Consider the following 23,953-nt stretch of genomic DNA (forward strand, 5'->3'; position numbering starts at 1 on the left):
TTTTTTTTTTTTCTCGTAGAATGTTGCTATTGCTCTCTTTTAAATCGTCGAGTTTGTTAATGTAAAATTCGTTAAAGTTTACAAAATATGAAATCGATAATAAAACGAAATTCAAATTTGGGCTTTCAGATGCCCATATTAGCGTAGGATTACGTCATTCAAAATTGGATGGCTCTAGGTCCCCTTGTTTTATCATAATGCGAGAAACATACGTACATTTATGCAGATTCTTCATTATTTAATATCTTCAACTATAATACAGGGCGATAGTATTTGGTGGCAACGATTTGAAAAGTGATAGAGCTATTTAAACTTTTCAATGCAAAATCGAAAAACGAAAACAATAGTCCTTTGGACTAATAAAATACATAATATTAAATGGTATAAAACAAATTATAAGTAGAAAAGTAATATATTAAATAATAAGTAATAAATATGTTTGTAAAAATTAAATCAATCGTGAAACAAATGCAATATGAGAAAATTCTTCATACGGTGGGTTGAAAAGGATAAAAGGTGAGTAAATGCTGTAAAAAGTAAATTTCAGTTTATTTATAATCATGTAATATGCTTTTCCTTTCCATTCATTTATTCTTGAATCAATATTGATCTTCATTTCTGTGAATGAAAATATATATCCTAAATAATTTTCTAGAGGAAAGAAAAAACTTATAGTTAAATCTTTCAAATATAAAATTTTAAATTTCATCAAGCTTTATATTAGTTATATTTTTAATATTAAATATAATCTAAAAAACTTTCGTAAATTTAGATATTTTTTAGTAATGACCTTCGAATTCTAAAAAAGGGCAGAATTATTTCCAAACTTCAAATTATGGACCAGAGAAACACTGAAGTTAAGTATATGCTCCTGAAATTTAAACTTTTTGTTAAGAATTGATGATAAAAATTAAACTATTGCTTAAGAATTATGTTATCTTTCTTTAGTAAATCTCTTCAAAGTTCTTTAAAAAATTATATTTCTATCATGCTTAGACCGATATATTTGATCTAATTATTATCTTAAGCAGATTTTCAATTTATTGGGAAAGAAACTATCAATATTCCTTATTCGCATAAAATAATAATGTGTGTGTGTGATTATGGCAAAGCCTCGAGGGCTATCTGCCTAAAGGGAGGGATGCCTTCGTGGAGGACTTTCTAAGGAAAAATGGCTCGTATACACGTTACACATGGGGAAAACCACGAAAACGCTCATGCAGCCAGCCCGTTCGCAGGATTCGAACCTCGGACGGAACTACCAGTGTTCAGCGACTTTACCGCTCGGCCGCTGGTGGGCCATAATTTAAAAATGAGATTGTATAGTATGTAAAAATACACAAATATGCAAAAATGAGAAAATTTTTTTATTGTTTTTAACTTGGGACTAAATGAAAGGGAATAGCCATATATATTCTCATTTTGATTTGCAAAATTATATCTCGGGTAATTTGGAATTTTGTTTCAAGCTTATGATTATTGATCGACATAGTTTCTAATATTACTTCAGGTATTGAAGTTCAGTTTTTCATATCTTTTTAAAGGTTTAAAACAGGGATAAGCATCTTGATGCCCGCGAAACGTTTTAAAAGTAACACCATTCAAATATCCAAATTCTAAATTTTAGGTATTTGACCAACAAAGAGTTATAGTTGTAAGGAATAATGTTAGTAAGAATTCTTTTTTTTTTATCTGCGATTCTTTAACGATTGTACGAACAGTAAAATTAAACGTTTGACAAAAACTAAAAGTTAGCGATATCTAGATATCACTATATGACTAGAAGAATTAATTTTCAACTGCTACAAACATCTGATTCCGTAATACAGTGAACTATTTTCAATGCCCATTATCCTCGTATACTATGTCCAATCACGGCGTACATCTTTGCATCGCATTACATGTTAGTACATAAACCTATTATTTCACGAATTAATTAGAACATAGCATACAAAACCTATACCTATAGGTTTATAGGTACATAAACCTATTATTTCATGAACTTTATTGTATTGAAAGAAGAATTGCACCATTGGAAAAAAGAAATAAGAAACAGAAGAGAAATAATTTTAATGTTGAGTGGGAAGAATAATTTTGTTTCATTTATTATGAAAAAAGTATGTGCTTATTATGCAATTTAACTGTAGCGATTGCTAAGAAATGCAGTGTGGAGAACCATATTTCTTCACTACACTGCCTGCCAACGATGGCTATGATTCCCACCTAACTCCCGCATTTCTGAAATATGCCCTAGTAAAAAAAGGTTGCTGATCCCTGGTTTAAAATATTTTTTTTAATAGCCGGGTGCTTTATTAAATAGTCATCTATCTTACGCCTTTACAAGGGCCGGGAGTGGTGGCCATTTCATTATAGAAGCACCTAACAGGTGCCCACCCGTTGCCTCCTATGAAAGGACGAACATTTACAACCGTGCCTTCTCTGGGATTCGAGTGTGTGATTATGGCAAAGCCTCGAGGGCTATCTACCTAATGGGAGGAATGCCTTCGTGGAGGGCTTTCTAAGGGAAACTGGCTCGTATACACGTTACACATGGGGAAAACCACGAAAACGCCCGTGCAGCTAGCCCGTCTCTGGGACTCGAACCCGGGCCTATCGCTACGGCAGTCAGGGTCACTAACCACTATACCGGCTGAAAGCAGAATTTAAAATATACAGAAATTAAAAAAGATTAGAGTAAAAATTAATACACAACATCAGTTTTAATGTTACTGCATTTTATTGTTGCTTGTCAGTCTTCCTGTGTTTCTGATGTAAGTTTTAAAAAATGAAATCTAAAAAAATAATAAATTAATTAATTAAAAAGAAATGAAGCTTTGTATTTATCTTTAAAATAATAAACCACCAAAAGAATATCAATATATTTTTTAATGTAGCAAGTCTTTTAAATACTTTTCCGCCGTTTTTGGACATTTTTACTGCTATTATATTGTTTCATAATATGAATTCTTCAGAAAATGACATAATTTAGCGACAATACAGTATCTGACCAATAGCTTCAGTTATTTGAAATTATGACATTGTACTCTGTCATTTGATTTAAAAGAAAGCAGCTTACATACAGTACCTCCGTATTTGAGTGTGTTGTGTTCAAAGTCTTATTACGGATACGTTAAATATAGGATAATAGCGGATATTATACATAGCACGAGATACTGTGCAATATACATAAATCTAGTCTTTAATTGATAAACTGTGCAATAAGGCAGTGGTGTCAAACACAAATCGCATGTGAGCCGCACGCACCATTTGAAAGCAGTTGACGGATCAGAATTTTCTATTTTAACAAAATGAAAATTTTTTTATTGTCAAAATAAAAATGCTCTAACAAATCTTGAATTTTGCTTACTAAATATTTGTTAAAACATACATAATAATAATACATCAAAAAAATTCAAATTCAAATTCATATTTATTTTCGATCTGAAATCTTAAGTTTGATACCCGCAAGACATTTTTGTTAGATACACTTTGTAATTCACACATACTGACAGCTAAATATTAAATTTTCAAAATTATTTCAAATAATTGTATAGCATGTTTAATTAATCATTAAGTAGCAACTTATTTAAATTAATGCGAATTATGAAAACTTTTTAAGTTCCATGATGAATTTCGTGGGCTTGTTCTGATGTCAAGTGAGATGAGTCATAACAACAACAGACATGTGAATGGGGGATTTTCTTTCCTTAAAAGTCTTCACACCTCCGTTAAAATGTTTATTCTCCACAGGAAGACAGGCATGCATTCTGAAGTTGTAATCGCATATTTATTTTTAAAGGTATATTTATTTTAAAATAAAATTTGTCCGCTGAAATTGCGTTTCATCTACGCAAGAGAAGTGTAGGAGCTCTTTTATTTAGGGCTGAGGTGCGCTCCGGCTAGAATCACGAGTTACATCAGAAACTGGGAAGTACAGGCGCAATTTAAGCTCTCCTCATTGTCACTTGATGTGCACATAAGAACATAAATTTTCCATCCTGTGAGGATAAATGTTGTTGTCACTTATCTCACTTGTTCGACAGTAACACCAGAACAAGCCCACGAAATTCATCAAGGCAAGGAGAGCAAGACTGCACCTGTTGTTGGCAAGAGCCTTGAGCACAGTACAGGTGAGAATACAACTTCGCTCAGTTCCGCCCCCAATTTTGATGGTGGGACGAGTCCGAGTGTATCCCACCGCATCTTTCCCTACCATCAACCTCTCAAGAGGACTCTCGATTCGCCGCATTGAGTACCCCCAATGCCGCACGGATATTATACATTTAGAAACACCCAAGGCTTTTCCGGAAATCGAACGCGGGCCCTTAGGTCCCGCAGTAGGCTTCCCGAACCAGTATATCGTTTGGGCGTCTGTGAGGATAATTAATTACAACCGCCGATACCCAAACACTAAATACAATGGCAGTTACCGTTCCCAAATAAGTTTTCGTAAATGTATTGCGCTTTTTACAGGGCAAACCAAATTTCGTGTCCACTTTCAGTCGGTGGAAGTTGAGTAGAAAAGGAAAATAGCCAAGAGCGCTTCGTGGTTTTTGAGAACCCTAAGGCTAACTGAATTTCTGTGACACTGGCCCCCATGAGAAGTTATCTAAATACTTTAAATCCCTAAAATAGCCTAACTTTTTGGATATTATTATAACAAAAGAAGAAATAAAACGACGGATGTAGAAGTAAAATTCTACTAAAACACAAAAAACAAAATTCAAACAAAGGCCTTATTATTTATAGATAATTCAATATTCAATAACAATTTTTAAAAAGCTTTTCTCTTCTGCACTCCAGTGAAACATATTCGCGAATTGTTTCATCGTACGAAATGGATCTCGTCGTATTACGTTCAATGGAGAGAATTTGAAGATTATTTAACCTTTCATCCAACATCGTTGACCTGTACTTAGTTTTGATATAAGCCATTTTTGAAAAAGATCGTTCTGCTTCACAACTCGTTATACGTATTGTTAAATAAATTTTAAGAACTGAATCGAAATAATCCTCCCTGTTGTACACATGCTTTAATTGTAAAAGATTCTGAAATTTTTTTAAAAAAAATTACTTTTGCGAATGCTTTTTAATGGAAACATAAATATAAAATATTTTTATCAAACTGTTTAGCGAAAAGAGACCTGAAGATCCATATTTCAAGAGTTTTTTAATATATACCATGCACTAAATTTCATTAGCATAGTCTTAATAAATTTAGGTATATTTTTAAAAGCCGCATTCCTAACTTTGCTTTAATTAAAAATTTTATCTACTAAATAAATCTTACCCCTTTTATTATTCTCGTTCGAAGGATTCGAAATTCCAAAATTCATGACATTCGAGAAGCTTTCATGATTCAGAGTCGAGAAAATATAGGATTCTTCGCATCTCTAATAGCCTTTCAATAGTTAACTTCATTTGAGCCGCGAAATATTCTTGTGTTTATTTCTTGTCTTCCGCTTTCTTTGTGCGTAACTTTCGAATTGGTACTGTATAATTATTATCCATTTAGGTGTCCAAATTCTGCATAAAATGTTACTACTATTTTTGTATTCATTGCTAATGTAGTAAAACATTACAATAAAATTTGGCATTTACGACACTTTCGTAATAACTTTTAATTATTTCGCTTATAATTCATTCATACTACATATAAAAAGTCTACTATCTAGAACGTCCTTAAGTAACTACCAGAAATGAATTCTGAATTCAATCATTTTGAGTTTCTGTGCTTCCCATGTCAAGAAATTTGGAAGTAAACAAAAGTACTCCAAAATGTCATGTTATAAGTAATAATAATAAATATTACTTTTCAGCTGTAGCAGTTTATTTTAAAAATCAGATTTACCCAAGCCACAAGTGAAATAAATGAGTTGGGGCTTAAAATTTGACGATAATTAATTTAAATATACTTTTGCGAATGCTTTTTAATGGAAACATAAACGTTTAAAATTTTCTGAAGATAACTTTGGGAATTCAGTTTAAAAAAACTTTTTCTTAAAGATGATCGCACAAAACCTAAGTTTCACATGCCAGTTTCTATGAGCTATTCTAGCATGTAAAATAAAAGTCATGTTTAATTATGTATAACTAAGAAATGCCATAGCAAAAGAATAGATGCATTTGGATATCCAAACAAGAGATTGGAAAAAGAATAAGAATCATCTGACACTGCTTCATTCCTTTCCTGACAGCCCACCAGCGGCCGAGCAGTAAAGACACTAACACTGGTAGTTCGGTCCGAGGTTCGAATTCCGCGAACGGGCTGGCTGCATGGGCGTTTTCGTGGTTTTCCCCATGTGTAACGTGTATACGAGCCAGTTCCCTTAGAAAGTCCTCCACGAAGGCATCTCTCCCTTTAGGCAGATAGCCCTCGTGTGCTTTGCCGTAATTGAATAATCCTAATCCTAATCCTTTTCTGACACTAGTAGTTCCTACCTGAGTTCCAATGCAGGCGAACGGGCTGGCTGCATGGGCGTTTTCGTGGATTTCTCCATGTGTAACGTGTAAACGAGCCCTTATAACTAAGAAATGTCATAGCAAAAGAATAGATGCACTTGGATATCCAAACAAAAGATTGGAAAAGGAATAAGAATCATCTGACACTGCTTCATTCCTTTTCTGACACTAGTAGTTTCGACCTGGGCTCCAATGCAGGCGAACGGGCTGGCTGTATGGGCGTTTCCGTGGTTTTCCCCATGTGTAACGTGTAAACGAGCCCTTAAAGTTTCTCTCAGAAAGTCCTCCACTATGGCATCCCTCCCCTTAGGCAGAGAGCTCTAGTGTGCTTTGCCATAATAAACTAAACCTACCCAAACCATTCCTTTTCTGAGTAGCAAAACGTATTGTCCTGAACCACAATAATTTTGCTGAAAAATACGTATATTATATGGGGTATTTTTCCTGGCCTATAAAGAGCTGAAACAAGGAGCCACCAAGAAAAACTATCAAGAAAGATAACCTCAAAACTGATAGATAAGGAACTACTCATATATCAATGATAATTCCCGCATAGCATAATTCACAAGTAATTTATCTGATACAAAACCTCAAATAAACGTTTCATTAACCTGGTGCTTTTATCTGTTAGTTTCATCACGTCAGCGTCCTAGAAGGCTATCTGTTCTCAAGTGAAGAAAAGTATTCAAAACGGCTTTCTAAGGCAATGGTTTGCTCATTAGGCTTCTAGTGCAAATGGTTTGTTTGGTTTATACGAATATAGCAAAGCACTCGAGGGATATCTGTCTAAAAGAAGGGATGCCTTCGTGGAGGGCTTTCTAACAGAACCTGGCTCGTATACACTTTATACATGGAGAAAACCACGTAAACGCCAATGCAGCCAGCCCATTCACAGGATTAGAACCTTGGACCGAACTACCAGTGTTCAGCGACTTCACTACTTTGCTACTTCACTTATTGAAATAATACGTTATATTAATCCATGTAACTGCATGTTGTAAGTAACTGCATGTTCATGCAATTCGGGGCAACATATTGTAGAGTCGTTAGGTTAATTGGAAGTAGAAAAGATGAAAAATATGCAACCGCCTTCGCCGGGAATCGAACCACGGACCTCTGGAATACCGGTCCAGCGTGATACCGTTACACCACGAAGGCACGCTAGGAAAGTGGGAGAAATACCTTATATACTCCCCTTTTTAAAGGGCGACTAGGGTTTTAGGGGACCTAGTCGCCAAATCCTGGGTGCGGAGAATCATCATCCACATCTATGTTCCCAGAAAGGTCTTATCAGTGACATATCAGTGAATCTACCCCCTACTCGGTACCAGATATATACTAAAGGATGTTAAATCTTTTACTGCCCCTCAAAACTAGATTTTCAATGTATTTATTACTCAGAAACTCGGAATCAAGCAATATATACACACACACACACATAACAAACATTCCCTATTCGTAAAAAGGAAATTTAAAATTTAATTAACTTAAATTTAATTAGATTTAAATTGTAAGTTAAAAAATTTAAATTAACTTTGCTATATTCTTTTGAAACATATATATATAATATGCAAGCACCAATACTTCTAAAAGGAAGCACTGCTTTATTATTATTATTATTATTATTATTATTATTATTATTATTATTATTATTATTTTAATTTTGAAAATGCCTGTAGCTTAGCCCTTTTTAATTTTCGCTGTCGTTGCGATAAGTTACATCATGTTTAACAGGGCATTTATTTCCTACGCGGTATTGAAGTTGTTGCCAGTCCACAAGATTCTTAATTTATCAGCAATGTTGCTTAGGAAATTACTAGTTCTCAGAGGTGGTGCATTCGCTGCGACGTAAGTTCCTTAATTTTATTTTTAAATTAAAACTGTGTATTGCTTAACCGAGAGAATCATAAAAAAAGTCGTCTGTGCATCTTTATTTTAATTTTAATAACATTTCTAATTAATGTAGTTTATAATAATGTGATTTGTAATATACTTAGAAGGCAATTTTTTATAAACATTCGAACCTTTACTGCAATTAATAAAAGATGTTTCTAACGGCAACTATTATGCATTTCAAGTTCCTTGCAGACTTATAGGTGCAGAATCATTGTACCATTTATTTGCACTTATATGCTATTTAACAGAGAATTTTTAATAACGATTCGGTTATGCTGATTTCAGGTATGCGCTAGAACACTTTTTTTTTTAATTCACTGAGGTCTTATATTTTTTTAGAATAAATTTTATATTTTTCTAAGCACTTCCCATTTGCGTTCCTAGAGAATTAACTCATATATAAATTTAACAAGATCTGTGTTTGGGTATAGTACCGATTTCGAATCAAACGCTGATAAAGATGGCTTCGGTCAATATATTTCAATTAACAAACTTCTTATAAGGAAAGTTCTTTAAGGAACTTCTTAAGGAAACTTCTTAATATTTTTCACAAAAATATATATTTCGCATGCAAAGCGTATTAGAAAACATAAGATTATTTTAAATTTATAAAAATTTAAAATTAAATTACCAGAATTTTTAAGAAAAGAATTGGGGATGAATAAGAAATTTGAATACAATGAAACTGGAATTGGGTATTCAAACTCGGAATTTCCTCTTAAATCATTCACCCATTCAATATACTACAATAATATCCTTTGATCTCCGGAAATGACCTGCACCAAAGCACTGGACCTGAAAATGAAGTAACAGAGGTAGCACTCGTAACTATTAATAGAAATGAATTATAAAGAAAACGGAGGGGGGTAAAAGGAATAAAACAATTATGAAAAAAATTCACGGGTTATTTCCGCTTGCTGGTAGTTTCCAGGGAGAAATTTCATAGCTATAGCTACAAAGTGATATAACTTTTTAAGAAACAGAGTATGAAATTACTCTAAGCGATATTTACGATTTATGAATTAACTGAATATAACGTTTTCCTGTTATTAACGTTATTTTTATATCTAAGATGAACTATTCCGAAATTATACTTAATTTCATAGAACTATTCCATTATAATACTTAATCTCATAATTAATATAATTAGTTCCTTAAATTTTTAAGAGACATCTTGTTATAACAAAAGAAATTTGCGAATCTAAGACTAGGGTAATGACAATAATAGATATAGAAGAAAATCTAAAAGCCCCAGATCTTCCAGTTCTTAAAGTGAGACAACTTACGAAATATAAAAATGGATCAATTTTTATCTTTACTGATGATTTTGGTAGAAGCACCAAGAACGGAGGAAGGGAAAGGCATATACAAACTAACATATCTTCTGTCAATGAAAATAAATGTGGCGCCCTATTGATCAAAGCCTTTTACAAAAGTAAATAAATAAAATAAAATTTAAGAAATGCGTGGTGGCATGCCTCGATTTTGAAAATGTTTTTGATCAAATTTCATATGAAGGACTCTTATACAAACGTGCCATGTTCATTCTACCACCAATCATGATCAAACTCTTCAAATCCCGTTTTAAAATGTCGCACATTTCGAATGCATATGGAAGATAACGCTTTAGAACAGGAAAATGATACGGGCTGGAATTCTACAAAGGTTCGTATTGGAAACCACACTTTTCAATATTTACATAAATGATATGCTGGAACATCTCAGTAGCAAAATTGCAAATTATGCCGATAATACGTTAGTAATGACCCAAATCTATCCGGACAAATCGCGCTATAGAAAATCTCGAACTCTAATATGATCTCTAAATATGATTACACACTGGTGAAATCAATGGAAATTTAAATTAAACACAAGTAAATGTAAAATATTATTATTTAGAAGATGCAGAAAATATCCTATGAACTTAAGTTTTCGAACTGGACATCAAATTCTTATATCATATTCTCATCATCATATGTGAATATAGCATCGATGCATCTGATTCTCTTTTATGGTATCCCAGTTTGGGCTACAGCACCCAAATATTCTCGCGAAAAGCTTTATGTTTTCCTGAACAAACTCTTAAGAATGATAACGAATTCATCCGAAATCCCAATATTCACCACGATCTAGACATACCTTCTGAACATGACTATATCTTTTCAAGTGCTCATAATTTCTTTGAGAAGACTGCAAAATCCAGCTATGCCCATGTAACTAGTTTAGCGGACTATGATCCCGCTATCGAGCATCCTATCAAAAGATTACGCACGCTTCACCATAATGCTACTTTTTAATTAGTATAGTATACATACTTTTACATGTAATATGTATTGATTGCAATATGCATTTTATTTATAACTGTGTATTTGATTTGAATTTTATATCTCAACTGTCTCTTTAGCATGTTACCATCGCCTCTTCTGCTTCCTTTAAAGACACTGCCATCTCAGAAAGGTAACTGCCAGTAGATGTTTTCAGTTATGCCAGTCGAGACTTAATCAGCTCGTACAGCATTTATTCTTCGTCTATGACAGCAATGCTTTTCTTTTTTTTTTTTTTTTTTTTTTTTTTTTCTCACAACAGATTCATACATATTCTTTGCCTTGAGCAAACCAGATACAGGTTAAAACCGATGAGGTTATAGGCCTGTAATCCGAGAACAGTTTTACTTAAATAACATTTTTCAGCATTTAATACCTATATTTAATACCTATAAAAACGCAGCATTTTAACTAAATTTCGGCAGCAACAACAAAACAAAAGGCTGTATTTTGATGGGTCTACTAGTTAGATGAGGTCACTGAAGACTGGTAGTTTTTCCATTCGAATCTCCTTAGAATGGGCTGACTGTGTTGTTGTTTTCATGGCTTTTCCATGTCTAAGAAGACTGCAAGCTAGTTTCCCTTATAAAGTCCTCCGTGAAGGCTGTTTTGTCATATTCAACTAAACAAATAAATATCACCCTTTGTCAATTGATGGTATCAAATTGGGTAAACTAGCGCTTATGATTAAGTCTGTTTAAATGAAATTATTAATTATTCGTATCTGTGCAAATTTTGTTCGCAAAGGTTTAAAACTTTTCCCGTTTAGTTTATTGTAATATAATGAATATCTTACTCTGAAATTGTATTAAAGTGAGATTAAATAACAAGTTAAACATCATATCTAAACACCTACATTATTGAAATGGTTTTCATAAAATTTCAACCTTATTTTGAGAAACTTTGTAGTTTGAATTATATTTATAGCAGTAATATTGAAGAATAAAGTTTTCCAAACACCCTACACATTCAATCCAATTAATGCTCGATAAGAACTACGTAGAAATAATTAAAAAAAAAAAAAAAAAAAAAAACTAGAAAGGTTCTGTTTAAAACACTTTCTTTGACTGTAAGAAGTTACCTATATTTTGAAACTTTTCACTACTAAAAATGAAACTTTTTCTGTAGCTTGGTTTTAAACCTATATTCAGTCGTTAATTAAAAATATAAATTTACGACTAATATGTATTAGTCGTTTTTATTTCGTTTATTTTTATTTCGTTTAACATTAATCAGTTACTGTTTTCAACATTCATGCCAACTATTCCAGTACTTCTTTCTTTCCTAGAGATTCTAGAAATGACTATTTTCTGAAAGAAGAAATTAAAAAAAAAAAAAAAAAAAAGGGGGGGGGAGCTCAAGGAAATAGGACTAATCATTATTAATAATTTCTTTTAGCTCTGTTTGTACGAATCCATTTCACTAAGAATCTTTATTTGCCATAGCTTGCTACTTATCCCACACTGAATTAAGGTTAAATCAGTCAACTATATAAAATTTTTAAAGTTACCTGTTAACGACGTGTGAGTTTAACTCTGCACTGAGAAAGTTAGAGCAGCAAGAACTGATAAGCACCTTTCCAGAGTACTGGCGAAATTATAAGTATCTGCGTTACTTGTTTATAAAGTCACCAAACAGTAGCTTCTTTGCTTAAGACAGGGCAGAGGAAGATGGTGTTTCATCAAAATAATGTATAGTCGAAACTCTAAAAAGTTCTATTTACGTAATAAGATTTCCAAAGTATGAAGAAGAGTTTAGTTTATGCATCTTTAATTTGGATAACCTTAGACTGATAAATTTGAGCTTTTGTATCGCGAGTTTTCAGTGTAAATCTTAGATACATGTTTTTTGCAGGAATTATTGAAACGTTTAAGTTTTATCCGAGTTCTGTTAAATGTAGTTTTTTTTTTTTTTTTTTTTTTTTTTTGTTTTTTTTTTTTTTTGTTTTGTTCCATTTTTTTAAAGCTCCTGGTAAAATATGTCTCACTTGTGAAAGGTATTTCCTACATGTTTCTCCAATATATGAGAAACAAAGAGAATTTTGGAAGCAAATGTACATGTATCGCAAATGTGTACATGTACACTGTGGGGAAAAAAGAGGAACAATTCTATAGCTCCCGTTCTAGTGGGCCAGTTGACGAAATTCAGCTTGTGTTTTTCTTGTCTCGAAAGCGCGATTTAGGATATGTATTACATTTATGTATATATAGCAATTGTTCTAATACAGGTATTTTGACACAAAATCGGACTTTTTCTGAAATGACATGCCCATTTTTTTCCATATTTCGATTCTACAACTCAAATTATGCCAAACTGCCAAGTTTCGTAAACATTGCACGAGTAGATTTTAAAACATTAGCCCTCAAAATTTTAGCTCCCTAGTGTTAATTGAATTTGATATATATTTATTAATATCTCTTTTTTATTAAACTTATCTGATTCTTCATTTCATATTTCGAAATTTAGGTTCATTGCAATAAAATTCGCCCCTTTTTTAATTTATTTTTATAAATTTTTCGAAAATAATTTTGAATTATGGCCTTTAAAATTTTTACCTTCATCTTAAAGTAAATGTATTTCTAAGCATACCTGCAATAAATTAGAGTTTTTTTTATTGAAAATTTCCTAAGATATATGTGATATACATTTGAAATTTGGTGTATTTATTATAAGCGATAATACCGAAAATGCGGTTTACGCACTTTGTTAAAATTATTTGTAAGTATGTGACTTTTTACCGCTCGTGGACAATGAAGAAAAAGGAAAGGAAAACAGGTTGCTATAAATTAAGAAGTTCGCCTAGCGAATTATTCTTGGCGCAAACTGAAAAGAATTCGCCAAGATAAATTTTTAAATTTCTGCATAAATTTCTCACCAAAAATTACAAAATTCAATATCTAGGCATAATTTGAGTCGTAGAATCAAAATATGGAAAAAATTTGGTATATTATTTCAGAAAAAGTTCGAATTTTTGTCAAAATACTTTTGTTAGAACAATGCTATATATAAACCTAATATATAACCTAAGTATCTAATAATATCTACTATATATCCGAACATGCTCATGAGACAGCAGTAAACAGACAATGCTTTCGCTGAACGCGCATTTGCGTCCGTAGTCTACACCAGGGGTTCTCAACCGGTGATACGCAAAGAAGGAAAGTATTTTTAACCACTAAATTAAAACCCCATCATCCTGATTGAGTTTTTTTCTCTAACACTCGTAAATTTATGCGATCTGAGCTTTGCTCAAGAGTGGTGGTGGTAGCAGTATTCTGTAGTGGTGGCACTAAAAGGTTTTCAATTTTTGTTTAGATGGTACGCGTTAATCAAAAGGTTGAGAATCGCTGGCCTACACCGATGGCTTGCGTCGGACGCACATATGCTTCCATAGGCCCCACAGATGGTTTTTTCTAGACGCATATATGCACCCATAGCAGTCAAAGGGTTAAAGAGACTGGCTGGGTGAAGTTTTCGTGGTTTTTATCACGTGTAGCATAAATAAGAGCCGGCCTGTCTTAGTAAGTCTTCCACAGAAACATTCCTTCTCATAGGCAGATAGCCATAATGTGTGCCTGTAATAATAATCCGCTCCTTGAGTTACACAAGCCCAAATTTTACTATCTGATGCGTAAATAATATAGTGCCGAAAGTCTTAAACGAGACAAGACGTTTATCAATGCAACAAATACAACTATTAAAAAAGTATTAATTTTTTAAGCAATATTAAGGCAATGTCAGCAATTAAAAATCATGTTTCTATTCGGAATACCTTTGTATAGCAGAAGTGGTTTTCCAAGTCTCAAACCTGAACTTTCCTGAAGAAGGAAATTTGAGTTTTCACATGTTTAGGTATACTTACACATATAACATAATAGATTAAATTTAAAAAGAAATTTAATTTTTACTAAAACTGCTGTGAAGCCATATAAATTCTTCTTGTTACGCTCTTTTTGGCTAGATTCCTACAATATAAGGTTTTCAATGACAAATTTGCCAGAAAATAGGCAATGTTTATTAACGTCTAAGACATATCTCTACTAACCGTAATCCAGTATTTAAGAGGAATCTACTTAAAATGAGTAGGATTTAAACACAATGAAAATAAAAAAATACAGAATAAGAGCTTAAGTTAGAGGTTAAGATAAAGAAAGAAGATTAAAAGATAAGAAACAGCGGGTGGGGGGCTGGTGAGAAGTGAATGGGCGATATGCCAGGTTTTAAGGTACCTCATTCCTCTACTTTTTCTTTATATCTCAGAACGCTGAATTACGTACACATAGAGCCATTACAGACAAAAATGATGAACATATGAAAAGGCACGGAATTAATTCAAATCTATAAAGCGTTTATTAAGGAAAAAAGGTCACCGACAAAAGTGATAAGACACTTTTTTTTTAATAGTGGCAAAATTTTTGTTCTAATCTCCATTGCTCTGCCCGAGATATACTACTTATAGTCTGCTAATTGGAAATTTACCGTACTAGTAATAACTACTGCCCGGCGAATTATAACTCGTTTAACTGAAGATAACAAAGCACACATAGGGTATCAAAGAAATATAATTGAATGAACTAGGTATTTGAATAGGGGAAATATAACTTATACCGGATGGTTGGATTAGATTATTAGAACACGAAACAGGTTACTGAGATTATTTACCAATGGTAGGGAATATCTTAGTGGGTAGACTTTTTAAGGGAGATCGGGTTGTATTAATATTACATATGAGGAAACATCATGCAACTAACCAGGACTAGAACACTAGAACCCAGAATGACCTACTAGGGTTTTGCTTCTTTAGCAGTTAGGAAGCCGAAAATCACTTGAGATTTTAAATATTCCTATGTAGAAAACACCATGCAATAAGGAAAAATTTAAGTACAGATTCAGAATTTGTGAAGTTTGATACTAATACTAATGTTAACTATTCAGTTAAAAGTTGTTGATTGCTGTCATTGTGATAAGATATTTGTAGCCTCAAAATATTAAACTACAATAAAAGAGACTTATCAATTAAAATTAGAACCTTGCTTTACATATTTTATATCTTGCGTATTAGAACCTGCCAATATTTTATCGGGGTTTATTTTGTTATTGTGCTGCATTTTGTTACTTAAAAGATCCAGATCAATTTATCAGAACCCAAAATGGTAAATATGTAAAAAAATAACAAGTTGTATTAAAAATAACAAGTTGTACTAAAAATAACAAATTGTGTACTCTGTTTTTTCTTTATTAGTGCTATTCTGTATTTGTTTCTATCTACATAATTTTATTGGTACTTTTCTCACTTTACCAAGTACTCTGCTTTACCAAGCAGGTATAGACTTCATTCCTGGCAAAGCAGAATAGAAACTTTGACTATGTATGTAAATAGTTTCACTGAAAATAAGTGAACAGTGAAACTATTTCTCTGTGTTTGACATGCCTGGAAAATAAGATTATAGATTTTTGCTGTACAATGCCTGAAGAGCAGGCCTTATAAATTTTGCCATTTTTTACTGTAAATAATTCATCATTATTTTGTATCTTCAATCTTGCGTTGTATCTACAGTTATCTTCATAACTGCAAGGCGCATTCCACTTGGGTTGACAAACTGATTCCTCAATAACTCCATAAAATTACATCTCAGTTTCTCGTATCATTCAAATCCTTTGCCGCTCGAACAGCTTATTCACTGATGAAAACTTGAAAACTAATGTTTCGTGTAAGCAGATGAAGGCATAAGCACAATATTTCTCGCATCATCGACGAAGCGCTCTTTATTTAATATGAAACCATCGCCTTAGGGCAAATTACTCCATAATTATTGGTGAACGGCCAATTGCATCCAGAATCCAAAATCCAGTAGCAACTTTTCCTGCTGAAGTAAACCTCGTCTGTGAATAAGACGGAAGCCAGACAGAGAGTCCGTCGAGCTCTTCTGCAGATTACCATTAAGTACGAACAACTTTTCTCGTAAAAGCAACTTTCTGAGGGTAATCATCATGCTGCAGTAGTTGTACGCGATGCTCATGATAACTTGCAACTGGTTCGAGTTCAGGATCGTTAAGATGGTGCTCGGGGGAACACCAAAGCGAATAGCGGTTGCTTTTACACTGGCACGTGCAGCATCATCTGCATGACGAAATTCGCATCACTTCGATTTCAGAGGTCCGTGCCGTTTACCCACGCTTTTCAAAGGAAAGCTTTTATACGTAATTTTCAATGCTAATGTCTGAGCACAGAGGCTCGCACGTTACGATCAGCAGCTCCATATTCTAGATGCATATCTGTTACCTCTGTATTTTTTTAAGCCATCCATCTTGCTACTTCGGCACTCGTGACTGAGGTATTGCTGAATCCAGCTAACTGTCAAGCTTCCGCCCTAACTTTGAGGGTAGTTGGTGATAGGGTACTAAGGCTCCTAAGATGATAGGCTCCTAAACTGGTGGTACCTCTACCACCAGTTTGGGAATGGGAAACTTTCGGACCACCCCGTGGACTCTTTTCCCTCAGAATTACACACGGGGTAAGTTAAAAAGGTCCGACGATGCCTAATATACCTAGGTGGATGCATTGGTGATGACCTTGCTTCAATCTGTGATCTTACCTTATTAATGCAAGTTTAGTTTATTTTTAGCTTTGAACTTCAATTTTTTATTGTACCAAATGTGACGTCAACATATAATTAAAGAAAATTAAATATTGTTTTCATCTTTGTACATAATGTTTGTCTTTTTCGTGTATAAATATATTTGCTACCTTCATCCGCAATTTGGTGTTACTTTTCCATTTTTGTTGCTTTTACCGTCGCTTGCTTAATTTTTGGAAGCCAGTGTACGTACCAAAATAAGGTTCACAAATTAGAAAAAAAGTATGATTAATTAAACTATATATTTAGCAATTTAAATGCAGTTTATTTCTATATTTTAAAATTATGCATAATTTTATTTAACAGTAAATTCAAATAAATAACGAAACATTTCAAATACCAACTTGTAAGACTTCATCTTCAGCTACCGAGATTTTATTCCAAGAGTTACCTCCTAAAAATAAAAAAAGTTAAAATACTTAAATGAATTAAGAGAAAAAATTCATATCTCAAGTATTTAACATCAGTGCTGAGATAAGATTCAACGCTGTACCTATTTTATAAAAGTTTCAGAGTTAACTGACAATAATTTGTAAAGCATTATCGAAAGTTAAAAATTGGAATAGTTTTTAAGTTAACCCATCTTGTCAGCCCTAAATCAACATTCCCACATGCTTTATTTCCCATGTCCCTGTACTTATCTTTTTCGAAATCATGCGTACACAAAACTTATTACAATACAAAGGATAAGAAAAAACATTTACAGAGAAAGGTACGAGGAAAGGTTCAAATATAAGCAGGGATATATCAGTTAAACTTCGTTCATTGATTATAGTGAATTTACATTCATTTTCTGTGTAGTCGTTTGTTACTACCAAGGAAATTTCTTGATTCCAGAAGAATAAAAATCTTTTGATCGCATGTTGACCCATTCTTCCACAGCATCAATAACCTGCTTAATAGACAGGAATTTCTTTCTTAATAAAAATTCTTTAGAATGAAAAGATAAAAATCCATTGCTGTTAAATTTTGTCTATATGAGGGACGAGACAGGCCATCCCACTGTATCGTTTTCATTGATAAAGAAGTTTATTTTTTTCAAGAGCACGCATTGTACTGAAGAAGATAATCTAATTCCAAGACAATTCTTCGTGGAAAGCGTCGCTAGCTTTTCTTTCTTTCTTAAAAATACTTAAATGATAAATACTCAGCAATGATAATTTTTAGTTCTATGTAAAAAATCGTGGTAAGAATTACTTATGTGTCCCAAAAGAAAGCAGCCATAATTTTCCCATGTGAAAATATTACAGCTTTCGCTGGTGGTGAGTTAGAATATCCCGATCCTTATTCGTTTTGATTGAAGTGAAATTATGCACTCATGTTTTAACACCGGTTGTTATAGACTTTAAAAATGTTTTCTTCATCCTTTTCACATTGCAGCAGAAGTTGTGTGTCTGTAACTAATCTACATTCTTTATGTCCAGACATCAAAGAAAAGAGAAACTACTGGTGCTTGCCTTCCTAATCTGAGACAGTCTTTAATATTTCCATACTATGAATACTTAAGCTCCTTAATTATTTCTGTGATGGAGATTCTTCGATCGACTTATCGTTAAATTAGTGCATCAGTAGCAGTCAGCTTGTTCTCTAGCGGTAGAGGTCCCTGGCCAGTGAGATTTCAGTTCTCACCAGGTCCTCTTTAGAAGACGAGAGATATATTTTCCTTTAAAATGATTTTTAAATCAAATCAACTGAGACGAAGTGTCACTTTCATTAGCCAACGATCTAATGGTAATGCGCTACACAACGCTATTGTGAAGCTATTTCTCCGATATATTGATTACATCCAATAAGAGCAATCACAAGAAAAATTAACACTGTTATTGATCAATTAAAACATGCATGTGTTTACCCAATGATCTATGATTGTGTTAAACACATTACAAGGACGGAGCAGAAAAATAAAACCTGTTTTTATTTTAACGTTGGGTCGTACTTTTATTTTTCTCATTAGTTAGGTTTCTTAATTTCCCGTCACATCAAGTTTTCGATTTTCACTCTCTAAACATAATAGGGGGAAACGTGAGATCATATAAATTATTAAACAAAAACCGAAAAAGTAAAAAGCATAATTTTTTAATCGATTATTTTAATTGCATGCCATTTATTGCTCCAGCAATAGCCTATTTATATTGCCGTTCAGCTTAAGACAGGATATAGAGATTTTGCTTAGCTGCTGTGAGAAGGAAACTTAAGACTCATTTTAAATTAGAACTACTTTCGAAGTTTAAGAACGTACAGTGCAGTTAAGTAGTCATCTTAAAAGGTTTTTTTTTTTTTTTTTTTTTTTTTTTTTTTTTTTTTGGTTTTAAAGTTAACTATTATTGCAAACTTTGGAATAGAACATATGCACTAATTTAACGATAAGTCGATCAATATGTAGCCTTTCCTACTTTTGCTTGTATTAACTTCCAGAAATTGGGAAGATTGGAATTAAGTTACTGCGAATCGAGTTTTTCCTCTTTCCTCAGAGCTTTATAAATTTATAAAAGCTTTTGGGTAACAAAGACATGTAATGTTATTTTTATTTAGGCAAACAAGGAAAGCGATGTGTATCTACGCCGCTGTATACTTTATTATTATTTTTTTTATCAAAAACGACAGCTACAGGAGCTCAGTTCGTTGATTGATAATTTAACGTCTAGGATATACGTACTCCGATAGTAATCAAAGGACAAAATTCGAAACCTAACCGAAACCCAAGAAAAGCTGTTATTTCTCTCATGCTCCTGAGAAGTGGTTTAAAGTGCTTAAAAGTGATGAAACTGACGCTAATAAATCATTGAAGAAATGCAAAAATCTGAAAATGTGTGTCACAACTTCGGATCACTTAGGATAAACACAGTGTCAAAGAAATGAGCGAGTTTGCAAATACTAACATATGCACTGTTTTAGTGCCATTCACTTTGCTATTAATTGCAGAGCTCGCAACTGGCTTACTTGGAATACTTTCGGGGAGATGGTGTTCTTAAGGAAAAGTGGTTTGTTTTCACGTTACCGGTAGAGAAAAACACGAAACCTCCATACAGTCAGCTCATTCTCCAACAACCAAACCCTCAACGACTATAAGCACTTTAATTTTCTTATCAACTCTCGTAGGCTGAGTAAATCAAACTCTCTTTGAAATTGAAAGAAAATATTGCGCATAAGAAACCATTTTAACACACGTGAATGTCTACGATATAATCTCCAGATGAGCGTAAAGACTTTACACAATAGATAAGAACGCCTTTCCCCTTAATAATAGATCCCACACCTCAATTTCCAAGCAAATATTAAGCAGAGACATTATTTAACAAGATTCCTTAAGTACGATTGCAGAATGGAAAACTGTATTAACTTCAGCTCAAAAAACGCAAACTTTTAAGGAGTAGAAGACTGTTTGTTTAATCAAACACTACAGGAGGCTCGAGTGTTATCTGATTAAATGAAGAAATGTTTTCGTAGAGAATGTCCTACGAGAAAATTGCTCAAATTTCTTGTTACATAGCGAAAGGAACCATAAAAACCCTTAGAGCAGCTTTTTGCCAGAAGTCAATGGAAACGTAACAAATGTCCTACTGAATTCAAATTTCTCAAATCAAATTTTGCAATCAAATGAAGTAAAAACAAGACGGAGAATCATAAAGTATTTAAACTTGAGTGTCTACAAACAGCTCTTGCCAAATGTTACTTTGTAGTATCCTGGAGCAGTTTTACTGGTATCGATTTGGCGAACTAAGTAAAGACGGGGGGGGGGGAACACATGCTTACAGAAAATTTTTAATCATACTATTTCTTTCCCTCAATTTTTGAAAGATGTTCATGAAATATATGGTTTGGCGTTTGGCTTTGAATGGTAGATGCATTGCTACATGGATATGCCATGAAACATAATCAGTGCTTTTAACTTATACTAGACATTAGTTTGATAGCTAATCTACTTTACAACTCTAAGTATTGCTACTAATAAGTATTGCTACTCATATTGAGTTTAACCTGCTACAATCATTTTAAAAAAAAGTGACAATATCTGCAAATGAATGTGCAAAAGTACTAATCCATGCCCATTGTTTTTTCACTGCTAAAGAACACACTTTAATTCAAATTGCGCGCCCTTGCTCTAATTAACTTAAAGTGAATAAAAGGAGAGGGAAAATTACGAAGGTGTGGAAGATTAAACTCTCCTGAGCAAGCAGAGATTTCTGTAATCTTTTTCGAAAATGCTGAATTTTCTGAATTCCTCCTTAAAAGTTAATTACTTTCGAAAGGTGGCAGTAAGCTAATTCAACTATTTTAAGTCTTGATGAAAATCTAGATTTTAGTTTTGAAATAGCGACACATTTCCTGCGTGATGTGAAAACTGCGTGTCTTCTGCTGTCCATTTTGATTGTTTCTAATGAAATTTAGCCAGAAAATTACAGCACTTTTGGTCATCGAGATCTCATCAAGCTGATGCAACAAGATTACTTGAATTACTAATAGTGGGAAAGGTCACCTGTGTACTTGCTACTGCTAGGGGTACTTTTCAAAATTATCAGGCATTTTTGCCAGTTATTGTCTGCTTTATTGAATTATCATTATAAAATTAAGGGAAATTAAATTAATTTTTACCTACACTTAAATGTGTTCCTCCTCTTGTTCATCAATAGGCTTAAGTTTATGCATGCTAATACTTGCAAGCGAGCAAATAGGAAAGCTTCTTATCTGAAAATTAAAGTAAATTTCTTATTTCTCAGTTAGATGAATGAGTAGTATTTAATTTGAAAATAAATATACTTTAGTTTGAAAATGCAATACAAGTTAAGTATATTTAATAAGAAGACTTTATTACTTACTTTTTTTATTACTGAAGCAGAAACAGCTCTCAAAGGCCGCTGGGTAATTTTAGCTTTAAATATATTATGCTGCAGCTGAAAATGGATGTAAGTCCTTTAAGATTGCTATATGCAACTAAAAATATCAAGTGAAAAAATTCTTTTCGTTTTTATTGTAATGTTTATCATTTTAATTGTCATGAACCGAACCTATTAATTCGATCAAAGGGATATATAATATTTCAGTTGAATAAAATCAGTCATTGTTTACTTCACGAAAATTTTCTGTATGTTTTTTAATCACTTTCTCAAAATTGTTCAGTAATGGTTTATATACATGTTCAAAGCACAAAACACATACTGAGAACAATTCCTAAAATCGAGCATCTTCTTAAACAGTAATCTGCTGAACTCTAAAATGGAAAAAGTTTTAAATTCAGTCCCGACTTAAAGTAAAGAGATCGCTTAAATAATATTTATTAAAAGTTAAAATACTTTATTTCTTAGCTGATAATGTAAGAAATTTGATAGAAAAGACACTTTTAAGGTACGAGTTCTATTTGTTAAACTTAAGATGAAATACAGAGATGTGAAAACAACAATTAATATTCACTTAACATGCACAGAACGGCTAAAAATATAATCTTAAGGGGAAGTGCAGAAGGGTTATATGCCTATAACGATCATAAGACTGGGGAGTTACTAGAATATCTTAATCCTATTAATGCAAATTTATTCAATAAAGCGTGCAGCTGCTCTGCTGTCAACTATGCGAGAAATTCAATTATGTAAATTCTTGAAAATGACACTTTCCTAAGAGCGTATGCTATCTCACCTCCTCAGGACGACGGATTTTTATTCCAAATTGACGTGCTCTTCACATCCATACTGCACCAACCTCTTTTGTTTTTTAAGTACCAGGATTTTCAGTATCAATTAAGCTATGCAGGGCAAAACGTCTATTGCTTTAATTTATTATGATTATTACTATTTTTTATGTTTCTTCTTGTAAGGATACTAATTCTGGGATTTCTAAATGAGCCCCTACAAAGTGAGGTGATTCCATATGGAATTATATGAATGGTTGCTTACATGCAAGGCAGTTCCGCTGTTTGAATGCGGTTCAATCCCTACTCATGTACTGAAGTATCATGTATTCATATCCAAGTTCTATCTCAATTTTGACACAGCTTCAAACACACACACACACACACACTATGAAGCTTCATTCTAATGTTAGTGGACATGATTTAAATCGACTGTTAGTAGCTCTTTACACAAAATAAAGGACTCTCAAAGATTAAACTGAAATTTAAATAAATAAATAAATAAAAGCCAAGAATACAGGACTGACAGAAGTCGAATTGCCCAAATCTTTGAGTATAGTTGTACCAACACTGAAAACGATTGTTTGAGTAGAAAAATAGAATAAAATGGCGGAACTCGCGGAAGATCTGCGTTTCGAAAGTGAAGATTTGTTCATGATTGAGGACATACGGCTGAAGTTTTTCATTCAACACAGAGTGAATTTTTCCAGTGCATAGGTTCTAAACTAATGGAGAATGGAAAAGAAATAGCAATAAAACTAAATGTAAAATACGCTTGTTTAACAACTGGATCCTTGCATAAATTTAAATTGCGTTATGAAATCTCATGGCATGTAATAAGCGAAGAGCTCAAAGGCATTCTAGATGAATCTTTTGAAGACTGGTTTAAAAATTTATCTATAACAATGAGGGGATATCAGACGAAATGCGCTTTTTACTTTGGCAAAATTGATGTCTTCTTTCGTAGCATAACTTCAAAAGACCTAGTCTTTGAAGGCGATCAGGATGAT

General features: G+C 33.0%; 1 protein-coding gene and 1 non-coding gene across 2 annotated transcripts in view; both read right to left on the minus strand.

Annotated features, from left to right (window-relative positions):
* Positions 1-23,953, minus strand: part of LOC118205250 (uncharacterized) — a 118,399-nt gene that overhangs the window by 16,764 nt on the left and 77,682 nt on the right. The window contains exons 22-24 of the mRNA XM_085807374.1: positions 22,138-22,212; positions 21,918-22,006; positions 17,665-17,714 (exon numbers count right to left, since the gene is read on the minus strand). Coding sequence (XP_085663500.1) covers positions 21,920-22,006; positions 22,138-22,212 — 162 coding nt within the window. The 3' untranslated portion in view covers positions 17,665-17,714; positions 21,918-21,919. The remainder of the gene's footprint in view (positions 1-17,664; positions 17,715-21,917; positions 22,007-22,137; positions 22,213-23,953) is intronic.
* Positions 7,549-7,620, minus strand: TRNAT-GGU (transfer RNA threonine (anticodon GGU)). Its single transcript has one exon. It is a non-coding gene; the product is annotated as a tRNA-Thr (tRNA).

This window comes from Stegodyphus dumicola, chromosome X1, assembly GCF_044657685.1.
Source record: "Stegodyphus dumicola isolate Sdum_Otavi_A_Nest chromosome X1, ASM4465768v1".
Taxonomy (NCBI): domain Eukaryota; kingdom Metazoa; phylum Arthropoda; class Arachnida; order Araneae; family Eresidae; genus Stegodyphus; species Stegodyphus dumicola.